The sequence below is a fragment of the Podarcis tiliguerta genome, assembly GCF_965153285.1.
Source record: "Podarcis tiliguerta genome assembly, chromosome: 17".
Taxonomy (NCBI): Eukaryota; Metazoa; Chordata; class Lepidosauria; order Squamata; family Lacertidae; genus Podarcis; species Podarcis tiliguerta.
This window is the reverse complement of record NC_139550.1, coordinates 38,818,290-38,834,566: the sequence shown is the minus strand read 5'-3', so window position 1 is coordinate 38,834,566 and position 16,277 is coordinate 38,818,290. Positions and strand designations below refer to the sequence as shown.

General features: G+C 45.7%; 1 protein-coding gene across 8 annotated transcripts; it reads right to left on the bottom strand.

Annotated features, from left to right (window-relative positions):
* Nucleotides 1-79: 79 nt before the first annotated feature.
* On the bottom strand, nucleotides 80-15,838 carry IKBKG (inhibitor of nuclear factor kappa B kinase regulatory subunit gamma). 8 transcript variants are annotated; one of them, XM_083421061.1, is made up of 15 exons: nucleotides 15,483-15,838; nucleotides 14,751-14,978; nucleotides 12,127-12,335; nucleotides 11,835-11,933; nucleotides 11,464-11,637; nucleotides 7,794-7,855; nucleotides 6,474-6,536; nucleotides 5,086-5,197; nucleotides 4,854-4,972; nucleotides 3,823-3,975; nucleotides 3,635-3,731; nucleotides 2,012-2,161; nucleotides 1,739-1,881; nucleotides 1,252-1,310; nucleotides 80-851 (listed from the first exon to the last, which is right to left on the bottom strand). In XM_083421061.1, the coding sequence occupies exons 2-15, from the start codon at nucleotides 14,932-14,934 to the stop codon at nucleotides 694-696; spliced, it is 1,782 nt and encodes a 593-aa protein (XP_083277187.1). In that variant the 5' UTR covers nucleotides 14,935-14,978; nucleotides 15,483-15,838; the 3' UTR covers nucleotides 80-693. The 8 variants fall into 8 exon arrangements, with proteins under 8 accessions (XP_083277187.1, XP_083277186.1, XP_083277185.1 ...); XM_083421060.1 differs by having other exon boundaries at nucleotides 14,751-14,945; XM_083421059.1 differs by having other exon boundaries at nucleotides 4,854-4,969; nucleotides 14,751-14,945; nucleotides 15,483-15,824.
* Between the last annotated feature and the right edge of the window lie 439 nt (nucleotides 15,839-16,277).

Below are 16,277 nucleotides of genomic sequence, written 5' to 3'. Positions count from 1 at the left end.
TGGTATCTGGAAGGGTGAAGTACTTACACACTGTTAACAGAGGAGGGAATATGCCGGGTATAAGTAGAAAAGTCATTGCTGATCTTGAACTTAACTTTAATTGACTTTAGAGAAAGTAGGAGTCGTATAGTGACTCTTCATACTGTAGAAATACTGGTAACTAACCCCAATAAGCAGTTTCAACTGGGCATACCTCTTGGAAAGCAAAAGAAATAAACTATTCTCTTTCTCTATTGCATGGGCTTCCTCATCACAGCTTGGCTAAGGAAATGTGTAAGGCACAGTTAGGGTATGTAGCTTGGAGGATTCTTTCTGTATCTTGGGAGGCACTTAGAGAAAGCAAGAATGAGCAGTCTTCATGGAGAAGCACCCTTAACAGAGCTACCGAGATATGTATTGTTTGTTATGTTAAAGGGATGGCTGAATCCTCTTGACATACAGTAGATCAAACACATTATTTCACACAAACCTAAAACAGTGAAAACCCCATGGCTATGGTAGCCAGGCTTTGAAGGAGGACAGCAGCAGGCTTTACCATTTTCATAGAAGGAAAAAAGTTAATGACATACAGGTAGGGAGGAAACAGGCAATGATCTTTGCTCCAAGGTAAACTCTTAGCTGTACTGCTGGTTTGGCTTAAGGCAACAAAATGATACCACAGAATGGAACACTCATTCCCTTCCTCAATCAGTGTCACTGGATACAGTCCATGACGTGGATTTGTAGAGTGTCCATGTCTGGAGCCCTGTACTGGCACTTGGGACAAGAGAACTCAATTGGTTCTTCAGCAAGGCTTTGTCTTCTCACTGTTAGAAGCTGGGGGTGGAATGGGGCAGGACCCCTCGGGAAACCTGGAAGGACAAGAAAAGTAGTCAATCTGCTTGCACCAGTATATTTACTCCCTCATGCTAGCAGTGATGACAACACTTCACATTTGTTCTCATAGCTGTAAGTTCCTTCAAGAAAGCAGAAGAGGGAATCAAGAGGGATAAATCTCTTCAGGATGCTTGGAGTATATTTAAAAAACACAATACTAGATGCTTAGGAGGAATATATGCCACACTTGTGGGAAAATGACAGCAGGTTCAAGATGCCAGAATGGTTAACCAGCAATAAATAAAGGCAGGCAATAAAGCTTTTGGTTTTTTTAAAGGAATTCTTAAAACAAGCCAAATTGATTAGAAATAACATAAGCAGTATGTGCTTGTGTGTGAACTGATTTTTTTTTCCTTAAGCAACACTAAAACACACCTGGCTGAGGTTGTGGCCGCATTTCTGAATGGCGATTCCTCATCTCTTCCATCAGAGAACTGTTTGGGGAGAGATAACCACAATTCAGTTTATTTGTAATACTAACCCTTTCCCAGGAAAAGTGAAAGACGTACAGTGGTACCTCGGGTTACAGACGCTTCAGGTTAGACTCCTCTAACCCAGAAACAGTACCTCGGGTTAAGAACTTTGCTTCAGGATGAGAACAGAAATCGTGCTCTGGTGGCACGGCAGCAGCAGGAGGCCCCATTAGCTAAAGTGGTGCTGCAGGTTAAGTACAGACCTCCGGAACAAATTAAGTGCTTAACCCAAGGTACCACTGTATAAGGTTCGTTGCCTTTGGCTACAGACCACTTTCATACCTTGCCCAAAATCAAAAGAAGCTTAACACAGATACCAACACCACAGCTGATATGGACAAACTACTACATTCTAGGTGTGTCAGTGTTTTCATCCATCCCCTACTCACCGTCTGACTCCCTCAGATTCTGCTTGCAGCTTTTCATAATCTCTCTGCAGTTGAGCAACTTGCTCCAGCAGGGCCTCTCGCTGTTCATGTAGTTTTTCCCGAGCATGACGCTCTGCCAAGAAGTCTGTCTTGTAGATATCAGCCTGAATAAAAAGTAGGGTGACAGGTAACTCTTACTGCACTACTCACATTCCCCAGGTTGCCACAAACATGCACACCAATCCCTTTTCCAGCATGGCTACTTCCCCATGGCAAACTTAATTCCCTACTCACCTGTGCCTTGAGCACAGGCACAGTCTCCATGATAGCCTTGTGCTGCTCAGCCTCCTCCTTCAGCTTGTCAATCAGTTCCTGCTTGGCCACCAGAGCCTCTTCAGCCTGCTGTAATTGCTCAGACAATTCAGCAGCCCGCACATCCAAACCCTGAGGAGGGGACAGAGTTCAATAATGCTACAGCACTGTAGGCAACTTTCTGCTGGGGACTCCATGCCAATGGTTCTAAATTAATTAAATCAGACTAAGACTGTTTTAATTTTTTACATGACTAAAGTCTATTAAGTTTGTTGGGATTACAGTGGTGCCCCGCAAGACGAATGCCTCGCAAGACGGAAAACCCGCTAGACGAAAGGGTTTTCCGTTTTGGAGGTGCTTCGCAAAACGAATTTGCTATGGGCTTGCTTCGCAAGACGAAAATGTCTTGCGATTCCTGGGGGTTTTTTTCCCCGCTCCTCACCCCCTTTTTCTAAGGCACTAAGCTGCTAATAGCCTTTTAGCAGCTAATCCGCTAATCCCTTAAACCTTTAATAGCCGCTAATAGCTGCTAAACCGCTAATAGCGCTAATCCGCTAATGGGCTTGCTTCAAAAGACGAAAAAACTGCTAGTCGAAGAGACTCACGGAACGGATTCTTTTCGTCTTGCGAGGCACCACTGTACTCTTTAAAAAGGTATACAAAGGGTATGCATTTATATTTAGTACAACAGACCACTATAGTTACTTTAGAAATACTGTAAATTTCTTTCTGACTTTAGTGTGACTGATACATAAACACAATATATACACACATACCTTTTTGTAACTGGAGAACCCACTCCGCCACAAGCCATACAACTAGGAAATTATTCTTATTACTATTTTATCAAATAAAATACTGCCCTTTCCAAACCTTTTCAAACTATATAGAACAAGGGTGGCTAAAGTTTTTCAGGCCCAGGGCCACAATGACCAACCCTCTAGGAGCCAAGGCTGAAGTGTAAAGTTGTTGCAAAAGAAGGTAAGCCTTCCAAAAGACCCCTCAATAAATGACACCCATTTTAAACCATTTTTGTCACTCATTATTACTAAATTTAATAAGAGTACGATGATCTTTGGCATGGGGCTTGCCACCTGTTTTCTTTTTCAAGTTTAAAAAAGCAATTGGGGTGCTTTTGGCATCAGAGCATAGGAATTGTCAGTATTTTTTAAGAATTAAAACCAACTTTGGGCACAAATTTCTTTATTGCAAATGATAAACAGGAATTATCAGTATAGTATTTTTTTTTTAAGGGACAGATTTGAGGGGCTGGGGGCCCTAAAGCAACTTTTGGCATGGGACACATGGGAACCATCATTATTATTAAACTTTAAGGGACTAGATATGGTCTATGGTCATGTATTAGCCACCCCAACACAGGAATGGGGGGCAAATGCTTTACAAATGCCAGGAAAAATGAGAAAACCGGAACTCTGATGGGTTGGAAGGAATGGGGCAGCTCTATAAAGTATCGGGTGCTGCATGTTGCTAGAGGAAAAATGAAGCATGACATCTCAGTCTACCTCCCCGCCCCCACCAAGACAAAGTGGAAAAGGGACCCTTTATAGAATTAAGGTTTTCATTACAAAGCATCATTTCTCCCACCTGGCTCCACTTCTCATTTTCTAGACTGGCTTTGATATGAGAGTCATACTCCTGGAAGAGCTGGTGATAGGCCACCTGCAGCTGAGCTAATTTTCTCCTATAGAGGAGAGAGGGAATAGATCAGTTTATAGGTACTTGCCACAGGGCTAAATCCCCCAGGCTCTTGGCTCTCCCATCCTCTCACTCACTTTTCCTCTGTGGCACTCTGCCGCTCCACTCGCAAGGCACTTTCTAGATTTTGCACCTGCAGGCGCAACTGATCGACTTGCACACTGTGCTGTTTGGTGCGGGCTTCAGCCTCCTTTTCAAGATGTTGGAGTCTTTCGCCAGCTGCACGGACCCTGTAGCACAGCAGAAAAGACAAATACAGCTCTTTACCTGCTAGCCAAGATTTCCTGGGTAGACAGAATTACCCTTGCCTTTTCACCCCAGAAAATATGTACCATGACAGCACTAGATCCAGCATTGTTTGATTCAATAGGTTTTCTACGCAACTCCTTGAATCTTCTTCATCATAACACTCGGTGCTGTCATCCTCTTCTGTGGCTTCACATGGAAAGTGGGCCACTGTTGAGGATGTGCATGTAACGGAGGGTGGGGTTCTCTCTGACCTTTCCATCATAGCTGCTTGCATTCCTGAAGAAGCAACCTGCCGACCTCTTCACCAAGGCACGTGACAGAGGTGAAAGTATCAAAGAAGCATCCCCAGCTCTTCAACATTTTTTTGTCATTATTTTTGTGATCCCATACACTGTGAGAAAGCACATGGAAGGCCAGCAGCAGTTCCCAACTTGCTTTTTGGTTTGACACCTAACCACTGGAAGAAAAAAAAAGGCTTCCACTCTAATGGACTGCCAGTTCTAATGGATCAAAGCTGTCTCCTATATTTTTCTGAGACTGGGTCTTGATTTTGGTATTCAAAACACCTAGTGTTTTTCACAGAGGCATGAGCTAATCAAGCAAATGTGGCTGCTCCAGATTTAGGGCGCCAGGTACAGGACACATCCAGACCCCTGCTGCACAAAGGACGTCACATGATCTCTTCCAGTTTGAGGTCAGTATGCTTGGAGGGGAAAGACAGTGGAGCCAACCTCCCTGTCCCACAGAGCAGGCCCAGCTCATTGTTTCATAATGTCTGCATCACTGCAGGCAAAAAGGCCTCCCTCCAGCCACTTGCCAACCACACAGCCTGACCACACAAGTCTCCTGCGTGACTCACCTCTCCTCCAGCTCTTTCTTTTCCTGTGTGCAGGTTTCCAGGCGACTTTGGCTCTCCTGCAACTCCCCCAACAAGGAAGTCACCTGAGCCTTTACTGAGGCCTTGTCCTCCCCTGCCTGCTGTAATGAGAGTGGGAAACAGATCACAGGTCAGTCAGTACCTGTGAAGTGGGACAGACAGGAACCTCTGAAGCTTGTGGGAACAAGATTTTCATACTAGAGTGACAATTCACCTCCAACTGCTTGCTCAGTGTTTGTAGCTGCTGCTGGGTCTCATGCTCCCATGCTGCCAGACGCACGAGCTCCTCTCTGGCTGATGCCAGCTGTTGACGAAGGGCTGAACTCCTGGGGGTTGGAATGATAAAATGTGCGGCTGTTGAACTTCACAAGATAGCATGTCCTCTACTCTACTTCAGTCCTAGCCACTACAGGTTCCATCACTCAGTAGCAAACCCTTGATGTCCTGTCCAAAATATACTAGTTATGATCTACCAAAGCTACACTGGGGGAGGAGGGGTTGTTTGTGGATAGGACATTCATCCTAGGATTTACTCAATAATGCTCATTATTCTGAGGGATAGTAGCATCCACCTCAACACCTCCAAAACCTTCCATTGCTTTGGGTGTTGCAAATACTGTACATTTGCCACCCTTTCACCTGCCAATCTTCAGCCCCCAAGACTTAAATTGCTATTGTCCTTCACGCTTCCACTGACAGTCCTTACACAAGGTTGGGGCGGAGGGGGAAAGTATGATTCTGGATTCTGTCATGACCTGATGATTCTGTTAATACACACGCACTCTGAAGCACTGATGGGAAACCTTTATCCCTCAAAGTATTGTTTGACTCCCAACAGCTCCAGCCAGCAAAGCCAATGATCAGGGACGATGGGAACTGTAATCCAACAACCCCTGGGAGGCCAGAGATTCCAGCAGCCCTGCTCTAAAATATTTTCCTCACTGAGGTAATAATCCTGGGTCTCGCTTGCACCACCTCACACTATAGGTGGGGACTCAAGAATGCACACTCCTCCATAAATGAACAGCACAGAGAAAATAATGTATCACAAAGAGAAATTCTAGCCAAGTCCTCTTCCTGACGGTAGGTTCATATAATGAGCATTTCATTATATGAAATCCATACATGCAGTGTGAGCTGGTGCAGCTCAAATGCAGGTTTACCACCTCAGTAACTGCTAATAACTTTGCTGTGGCTTCTGGCTCAGAAGTAACCATTTTACCATCCCATCCTCAATGTCCTGGCCACATGGATTTTGCCCATTCTCCTTAAATGGCAGGGATTAACCAATATTGAGTTACTCCTCTCACCTGCTTCAGGGACCAGGCCACATAAATGGCGGGCGCTTGGCCTCATTTAAGTGGAAGGAGGCTTCCCTGGATCAAATCCTGCCAAATGACTTTTGCATAGCCCCAGCTGTGACTTCCTCTCATTGTACTAACTAACAGCTGGATTCATGGACATCTCCTTTATGGGCTCTCCCCTCCTCAAAACACACTACTTGCCAACATTTGTAAGTTTCACTCCCTAGATGTCTTCCAACATTCTGCCTGCCTGGCTGGACATACCTGAGAAAGTATAAGCATATTAACATGAACTTACTCATCCTCTACCTCCTTCAGCCTCTTGCATAGCTCTTCAGCCTGGTCCTGACCAGAACTATTTCTGTAAAGAAAGAAAGGTAATACACTGTGAGTTTGCAAAAAACACACACCACACAACCTAATTTGCAGCATCAACTCTCAGCCAGTTGCAAACACTCTCAAATCTCTAGCCACAGAACACCAGCCCACTAAGTCTTGGCTTTGACAACTCCAGAGTTTTGTGCAGAATGAGATTTCTGAGACTAAGGCTGGCAATCACATTCGACTGTGATCACTGTCACACAAGCGTTCCCCACGCTCCTCCCAGGGCTGGAAAGGGGTTAGTTTAACCTCTGGTTTGCTAGTAAAACTGAATTACTGTGTCACGAAATGATGCATGTCTAAAAAGTGTGTCACCAGCATGAAAAGTCTGGAAAGCTCTGCAATAGGTTATTGGTACAAAAGTACAACTATGCTGGGTTTCAGTCTGAACTGCCTAGGTGACTTAATTCTATAGTGGAACGTCAGTTGCTGAACGCTTCAGAAGCTGAACAATTTGGAACCTGAACACTGACAACCCGGAAGTGAACGCTTTGATTTCAAACACGCCTCGGAAGTTGAATGGCTTCCAAGACGTGTTTCTCCATTTTTTAAAAGGAAATTGCTGACCAGCAATTGTGCCTCAGTTGTTGAACATTTCAGAAGTTGAACGATCCTCCAGGATGGATTACATTCAACAAGGTTCCACTGTACCTGGTGAAAAAGCTGGGCTGGCTTGCTTTCATTTTTTCTTATCTAACAGTCAGTAATGGGTACTGTGTACCACTAGACAAAAGCCTGCAACCTGGAAGCATCCTGAAATGAACTCCAGGCATATAAACAGGAGCATCCCATGAGATCACCAGGTGCCCCTCTCCAGGTTCCCCCAACCATTCTAAGACATTACAGGTGTTTACTGGGGAAAAGACCCTGGGCTGGCAGCCTGCTTTGGAGGCGCTGCCCCTAGAAAGGCTTGCCTGGCAGGCATTATCTTGTTGTCTTAGCCTAGTGCCAGAAACACCTTTTTATTTCCCCAGACTTTTAAACGTTTGTTGATCTGTTTTATTCGGGTTCATATGAGATTATGCTGATCTTACAAATGTGCTCCTTTGGCTATTTTTCGGTGTTAGTTATTTTGTAATGTTTTTAATATTTTATTGTAACTACCTGGGCCACTTGACTAAAAGGCAGTGTATAAGTCTGTTATTATAAATTTGATAACATAGAATAAATAGGTGCACATATGGTCTGGCTTCCCAAGGACCATTCTCTTGGTTTCTCCATGCTAGGGGGCTCTTACCTGGCCCCTGAGCCTTGCAAGGATTCCAATTCCACAGGCTGTTCTTCTGCAACTCCATTCTCCTGGAAAGGTAACCAGATAAGTTAATCTTTACCAGATTCAATATGTTATGGAACACCCCATAGATTTTGCTTTAAGAATGATAGCCTGTATCTGAGAAGGATTTTTTTGTTTTGGCTGGGAGAGACAAGAACAGAGATTCCTTTATTGTAACTCTCACAAGGCATATTTAAGCAATATGTCCTGCTAACTGCACTGATTGCCATCCCCTTCACTGTAAACCTTTGCCTTCCTCCCTTATCAGTTGTACTTTTCACCAGACTCCTGTTAGTGTTAAGCCAAGAAATGATCACCTAAAATGCCAATTCTTCCTTCTCTCACCCCACAATAGCTAATCAAACTGAAGCTCAATCCAGATCAGACTGTGGCACTGTTAGAGGGCGGTTCCCTAGACCAGATGGCTGGGAGGTGGGGTCACACTCAGAAGGAGCAGGGATGCAGCTTGGGGGTACTTCTGGATCCTTTGCTGTCGCCTGAGGCTCAGGTGGGCTTAGTGGTGCAGAGGGCTTTCCATCAGCTTCAGCTGGTGGCCCACCTGCATCGCTACCAGGACAGTGCTGGTGGAAGGAGAGGATGTGCCTAACTGACATCTGTTTGATTACTAAACAAGTGGACAAGTAGCCACAGTTCTTATACTGTGGGTGGTCCTGGAGCTTCTCTGCTGCTGTATCCATTGTGTCAGGACGTCACGTGGACTTAGAGCATGGGTAGGCAAACTAAGGCCTGGGGGCTGGATCCGGCCCAATCGCCTTCTAAGTCCAGCCCATGGACGGTCCAAGAATCAGTGTTTTTACAGGAGTAGAATGTGTCCTTTTATTTAAAATGCATCTCTGGGTTATTTGTGGGGCCTGCCTGGTGCTTTTACGTGAGTAGAATGTGTGCTTTTATTTAAAATGCATCTCTGGGTTATTTGTGGGGCCTGCCTGGTGCTTTTACGTGAGTAGAATGTGTGCTTTTATTTAAAATGTATCTTGGGGGAATAGGAATTAGTTCATTTCCCCCCACACACACACACACAAAGTATAGCCCGGCCCCCCACAAGGTTTGAGGGATGGTGGACCGGCCCCCTGCTGAAAAAGTTTGCTGACCGCTGACTTTGAGCTTGGTAATTGTGGATTCCCACTGGGGCAGCAGAAGTTTGTGCCACAACTGGACTTACCGTTTGTCAGAAAATACTGATTCTTATGATTGCTAGATCTGCATGCAGATGTCAGTGCAGGGACATGGATGTTTTCCAGTCTATTTCCCTGCATCAAATCACTCACTCAGACCCTCATTTGGGCCTGTGTTTCAGGTCACTATCCTAACTTTGGTTGTCTTGCTCTAGTAAACTAGATTATTAGAGTTTATGATAATCTGCAAACAATTTGGAAACTTCAAGTGGTGTAGAATTCAGCACCCAGGTTGCTCACTGGGGCAAGGAGGTTTAAGTATATACCATATTGGCCCAAATATAAGCCACACTTTTTTTTTCAATTTCCAACCATGAAAAGTTAGAGTGCGGTTTAAACTTGAGACCTTATGAAAATTGGCTTTTATAATATGGCTGCTGAAAGAGACATATGGTAAAACGGAACAGATGTGAGTGCCTACAGAATTTTAAGAGGGCGGCTTATATTTGGGTATTGCCTTTTTTATTTTTTTCTTGAATTTTAAAGGTGTGGCTTATTTGCGGGTGCGGCTTATATTCAGGCCAATACGGTAACTCCAATCATGCCCCAACTGCACTGGCTGCCAATTAGTTTCCGAGCCCAATTCAAAGTGCTGTTTTTGACCTATAAAGCCTTAAATGGCTTAGGACCGCAAGACCTCAAGGACTGACTCTCCCCATATGAACTTCATGTGCCTCCTCCATGAGGGGTCCTGAGGGTAGCAACACAAAAATGGGCCTTTTCTGTGGTGGCTCCTGCTTGTGGGATGCTCTCTCTAGGGAGGCTCACCTGTCACTTTTGTTACATATCTTTTGGCACCAGGCGAAAACATTTGCCTTCTCCTTTTGGAAAATTAAAAATCCAAGGCCTTTTAACCTGGGGGGGTAGTTTATTTGTTACTATTGAAGGTATTTCTGTGTTCTTATATTGTAAACTGTCCAGTGATAGTCAGATGAAGGGTGATATGGAAAATTAATTAATATTTAAAACCAAGAGGTTTCAATAGCCTGAGGCTTCTGCCAGAAGAGCCCAAGAGCTATGCTACCCATCTCTCCCTCCCTTGGCACAGCAGAAGAACGATGCATTTTTGGAAGCCAATTCTCTAAAGTTTAGGAAGACCACTTCCTGGTTATCACCATTTAAAAACTCTTCGCTCCCAATCACTGCCACGCTTCTTCTTTTTTAAGGCCAACAAGTTTTAAAAGGAAATGCTTTTCACCTTTGGGATGTCCCTTTGGGATCCAAAAGATTCCTTGTTGCTAAGGAATCTTTTGGGTCCCAAAGGGACATCATTTTCCTGTCCAGGAACTCTCCTGTAGACTCTCCTCTGCCCTTCTCCTTCCTCAACTCCAATACATCAAGCAGCCACCTCACAGAACTCAGGACAAATACTGTTCCCCTTCCTCTCAGAAAGCCCATCAGCTGGCCAAACCTTTACTCTTTACTCTTCTCCCATTTCCTGCTTTTGAGCCCAATCAGATCCCTGTTTCTTGGAGAGATCTACAGCGGTACCTCGGTTTAAGAACAGTCCAGTTTAAGAACAATTTGGTTTACAAACTCCGCAAAACTGGAAATAGTGTCTTGGTTTGAAAACTTTATCTCGGTCTAAGAACGGAAGCCGAATGGTGGAAGGGCACTGGCAGCAGCCGGTCTCATTAAGGAAAGCGTGCCTCAGTTTAAGAACAGTTTTGGTTTAAGAACGTCCGGAACGGATTAAGTTTGTAAACCGAGGTACCACTGTACTTTCCTTCGTCCCCTTACACTACTCTTTTCTTCTTCTGTTGCTTTTTCTCCTCAGAATCTCATATTCTCCTTCCCATAGCCACCCACTGCAAGAATGGAATCTTTACTCTCAGCCATTGCCCCAAAGTCCCCCATCCACTTTCAATTCATACTTTAAAAACTTCCCCAGAGCTTCACTTAATCACGGTCCAAACTCATTTCCTCCTCTTGACAACCTTCTCTTCCCTTTCTAAAAGCTCTCACGAGTATCCCTTTCCCTTCTCTGACCACCCCTTGAGCCAGATCATCCCCTTCCCTTCATTCAGCCAAACATCTTTCTCCCTCCACTATTAGGCTGACCAGTTGCACTGCAGCCTGGTTTTTCATGTGTTCCAAGGCATGCTTTTTGAAGACAAATAGTTCTTACTATTTGTAGTGGCTTTAAACTTAGCCTACCATGAATATATTGTTTATTGATTCTGTTCAACAACATTAATAAGTATGCAAATTTCCTTTTTATAAAATAAAATTTATTTTCAATCTATCTTTGTTAAGCCTCAACGGCCCAATTCTCAATGTTGAAAGACCCTAAGAAGGGGGTGCCAGGGTTGCAGGTGAGAACGGAAGGATTGCAGGCAAACAGTTACACCCCTATTCTAAACTCCATAGGAGCTTTGTCTCCATTGCCTACCCGTGACCCTTTCAGATGTTCTGTTGTTTCCCCCACCAACTCTCACCTTCATCTTTACTGCAGGCTTTTCTGTGGGCGAGGTGCCCTTCACTGCTTGTTGCAGTGCACAGATCTCAGCCTGCAATGCTAGCTTGTCTTTCTGCAAGACCTGGTTGGCTTCCTGGAGCTCCTTCAAATCCTCCTCCAGCCTCTCCTTTTTCTGTTGTGGCATCTCAGGGAACTGGAAAAGGGAGAGGAAAGTGCATAATTTACAACACATCAACCATTGTGATCCAATGTCCAACCCTCCCAGCACAATCTACAAGATAAGAACGTGTGTGTGTGTGTGTAGCTTTGATAGCTGTGACTTGTATTATTTCTTCGGGACAAGCTCAGACTTTACACCCACTCACCTAGCTACACAATGCTTCTCCTTACCAGAGCAAGTACAGCTTCTCCTTGAGTAAGGGTTACAGTGTCTGGCTCCTCTTGTGCTCCAGAGGTCTCTCTCTCTTTGGGAAATGGCTGAGATGCTGTCTGTGAGCAGGAAAGCAAAAAATCTGATACACATAAAATAACTAAAATTGTTTCACTGCTTTTCCTGGTTCTCCTCTGTCCATGATGTCAACACACACAGCTTCTTTGTCAGAGGAGCTGCCCTTAGACAGAAGCATGGGATAGAGGCATTGAAGGGAGCCCCCCACCTCAACACTTCAGCCCTCCCTCTTACCAGCTGCTCCTTCAGTCGCTCCAGTTCCTGGTCAGCCTGCTCCAACTGCTTTTTCAGCCCTGTGCGTTCCAAGTGCAGCTTTTCCACCACAAGTCGGGCTTCCTGGAACTTGAGCATGAGGAACTCCTTCTCCTCCTTGTGAGAAGCCTGGAATTGCAGGAACTCCTTGTAGCGCTCCCGCAGCATGTGGTTGCTTTGTCGGATAGCTTCTACCAGCAGAAGAGAGACAAGGGATGTTTGTGGGATCAAGGTGCCTGCTTCTCCACCAGGAAAGGAATCATTCCATTCCGTCTGCTTATGGGACTGAATGCAGATGCATAAGGAAGGGTGTGCCTTCTGTCAAAGCCCTGGTTCACCTGCAATGCTGAGCCACACCATGGCTTTGTGCAAGCAAGCCAAGGGCCTGCAGACTATGACTCCTCTCCGGTCATTTTGCTGCTGAGGTGAGCCAAGCTAAGGTTTCTCCCACGATTAGAAACATAGAATCATAGAATTGCATATTTGGCTGACAGCTTGTGGTTTGCTTGGGAAAGCTAAACCAAGAGCCCAAGTTTGGAAAATATAGTAAGCCAAACAATGGCTTGGTGCAGTGCATCAACAAAATAACGGAGGAGCAAAGCAGTGGAAGAGTTTGCTCACTTGTGTTAAATTGTGATTTGGCTTACATAGCATTACATGTAAACCAAGCCATTGCTTACTTCCATTCTGCAAAAAGAGTCTACACTCCTAGAATTCTCTGTCCTCTGTTTTAGTAGTATATAATAACCTATTCTGTCATTCTAAGAACTAAGAAGTCAGTCTCAAGTAAATTTGCTCAGGATATTTTTGAACTGAAGGGTTAGAATTTATTGAATACATAAATTGTTCAGACTGTGGCAGGAATCCACCCAGCACTCATGCAAAAATGTGATGTGATCTCTTAGAGTAATCAAATGAAACTTCAGCACATGGCATGATTAAAGTCTGTAATTTTGTCAGGACAAGTTATTTGTTGTTTACTGTTGTAACAATTGTTTTCTGAAAATTTATCTTCCGTACCATGAAAATAAATAAAAACATTATTAAAAAAGAACAGACAGCTGTAATTTAGGTATGCAAGATTCCAATTACTTTAGATTCAAAAGCCACTGCTTTTAGCTTGCTTTTTATTTTCTGTTTTTATAAACAGTATTTCATAGGCCAGTTCCACAGCAAAATCAGCATTAATATACTTCTACTGCCAGCTGCAAATCAGTTGTGATTTAACAACACCCACCCACTTTACTCATTTGTCCCTGCGCTATAGACCCTAATTCTACCAAAGGTGGCTGAAACACCTCTTCTCTACCACATTTTACCACCCATGCTAGGAAAGTAAGAGCTACAAAGATATTCCTGCATATCCCAAAATGGTTTTAGGGATGGAGGACCTTTTGGAATCTCTAATGAAATTAAACCTGGACCTTAAAACAAAATGCATGAATTAGTCTTTTTCTGGCATGGAAAAACAGGAACTACTCAGAGAAGGGATGGGGAATATGTACCCTCTCTGAGTGTTGTTGGACTCTTAACTCCCATCAGCCCCAGCCAGTATGCGCCCATCAGCCCCAGCTCAGCGCGTCCAGCCTTCGGCATGCCGGCAACTCTCTGCAAGCCGCGGGAGCCTGGCGCGGGCTCCCACGGCTTGCGGAGATCTGCGCGAAGCCTGGAGAGCGAGAGGGGTTGGTGCACACCGACCCCTCTCGCTCTCCAGGCTTCAGCGAAAGCCTGCATTCGCCCCATAGGACGCACACACATTTCCCCTTCATTTTTGGAGGGGGAAAAGTGCATCCTATGGGGCGAAAAATATGGTATATATTTTATTGTAAACAGCCCAGAGAATTTTGGTTACTGGCCAGTATTGAAATGAAATAAACAAGCTGAACTAACTTTAGCTATATCAGTTTGAACCCGTCACATCACTCCCAGGAGTCAAATCCCATTAAGTCCACTTCAAGAGTTTTACTTCACAAATGTATGTGGCGCTACTGAAGTTAACAAAAGTGAGAATATAGAATCTGATCAATCTAAACTAGTGTTTTCAAACATGGTACCCTTGAGAAGCTGGATTACAACTCCCATTAGCCCTTGCCAGCATAGCCAATAGTTAAGAATGATGGGCGTTCGGGTCCAAAGTATCAGGAGGACACTAAGTTGCAGAATTCTGATTTAAACAATTCTAGTGAGCCACCTCACTAGAATTACTTTGGCCACCTCATGAGAAGAGAAGACTCCCTGGAAAAGACCCTGATGTTGGGAAAGATTGAGGGCACAAGAAGAATGGGACGACAGAGGACGAGATGGTGGGACAGTGTTCTCGAAGCTACAAACATGAATTTGACCAAACTGTGGGAGGCAGTGGAAGACAGGAGTGCCTGGCGTGCTCTGGTCCAGGGGGTCATGATGAGTCGGACACGACTAAACGACTAAACAACAACAAGTGAGCCACCTACTCTGACAGCACCCAGTCACAGAAACACTCATGGTGGAAATCATGTACTGAGTTCAAACTGAGTGCTGGAATTAAAAAAGTGAACATTTCAACAATCCAACTGATCATTTTCTACGCAGAGCTGCATGCCCAACTCAGTTCACCAGGTTCTCACCTTTGAGATCTCTGTTCTCAGCCAGAAAGTGCTGCACAACCTCATGACCTGCCAGCTCAGCTGGAAGGTGAATGGTGGCAGCCTTGCCCAGAGAGGAATCATCGCCCATCATGCCACAGTCATTAGCCGGGCATCCGCCTGGTTGTACCATGTCACAACTCCAGCCCCCTTGGGCTGTACTCATTCAGATAGGTTCTGGGGAGTGGAGAGAATGGTCAAGACGGAAACCTTTAAAAAGCAAATACAGAAATCTATTGAGCTACAGGTCATCAGCTGGAGATAAAAGAACTGTTGGGATAAGCTGCCTATACTTGGGCTGTTCCACTTTACATTGTAGGTGGAGGCACATACAACTGAATGCTTCTCCATATATACAAACAAACAAACAAAAGCATTCCCTGCACGCAGAAAATCAGTATGCCAGGGAAAAGGCTACGCTAGAACACTTCTTTTTTGACATCATGGCATTCTATATGGAAAGATTTGTTTTATTTTCATTTTGCAATAGAGCAGCATTTAATCAAACCAACCCGCAAAATGTTGCTGCCCAGGCCTGGGCTTATCATAGTTAGAAATAGGGCAAAATCTCCTGTCCTAGAGAGAAGCAGCCTTTCAGCGCCTAACCAAGAGGCGGGGAGCTGGGGGAGAGAAAATCGGAGTCCTGCGTTTCAAAGAGGGAGCGCGAATGGTTCACGCCCAGTTCTGGGGAGGGGGGGGCGGGACGCAGCAGACCTGGCTTCAAGTCTCCGCCTCGCCCCCAAGCTTGCTGGATGACCTGAAGTCCTTCCCGGGAGATCGGCCTGGGCGGCGGGGGGCGGGGGCAGGAGAGACCGGCGCCGCCAGGGGCTCCGCAGGCCGCCCGCCCGCCCGCTCCGGGGCCACCGGAGGCCTCGGGCCTCTTTCGGGGGCCGGGTTCACCCTCCGGGGCTTGAGCCGCGGCGCGAGCCCGGGGCGGCGGAGGAGGGGGGCGCGGGGACGAGCCGCGCCTCAGCTTCGGAGCCCGCTTCGTTCGTCCGTCCCGGCGCCGCTTCCTCCTTCCGGGTTCGCCGTTTGCTTTGCCTCTTCGAAAGGGATGTCGGGAGAAGGAGGCGGGGCGGAAGTGACGTGCGCGGAGGCCCTCCGAGGCGAGACTGCCCTGCCGGGGACTTCCGGCGCGCTTAGGCTGCCGTCTCAACTCGGGGATCAGACGCCCCGTTGAACGCGGATGCATTTCTGAGCAAACATGTGAGACCTCTGGGCTGTTACGGCGCAATCCTAAGCATGTTTTATTCAGATGTCTCGCTGCGCAATTGCTTCCTAGTGAGCATGTGAGGAGCATCAGAGTTGCCACATACCAGTCAGACCACTGGGCCACCACTCCTGTCTACAGCTCTCCAGATTTTCAGATGGGGAACAATCCCAGACCTACCTGAAGATGCTGGAAATTGAACCAGGGGTTTTGTGTGTGCAAAAAAGGTGCTCTGCCACTGAAGTGCTGAACAGTCCTTTCCCCAAGTTTAGGATTCCAGCTTTATAGCCCAATCCTAA

Excerpts from the sequence above, each read along its gene's own strand:
- IKBKG (XM_083421061.1), bottom strand. The coding sequence starts at position 14,934 with ATGAGTACAGCCCAAGGGGGCTGGAGTTGTGACATGGTACAACCAGGC. Across the intron at positions 4,973-5,085 it reads CACTGAGCAAGCAGTTGGAG|CAGGCAGGGGAGGACAAGGC; the intron begins GTGAATTGTCAC and ends CTCTCATTACAG. Across the intron at positions 2,162-3,634 it reads AAAATGAGAAGTGGAGCCAG|GGTTTGGATGTGCGGGCTGC; the intron begins GTGGGAGAAATG and ends TCCCCTCCTCAG.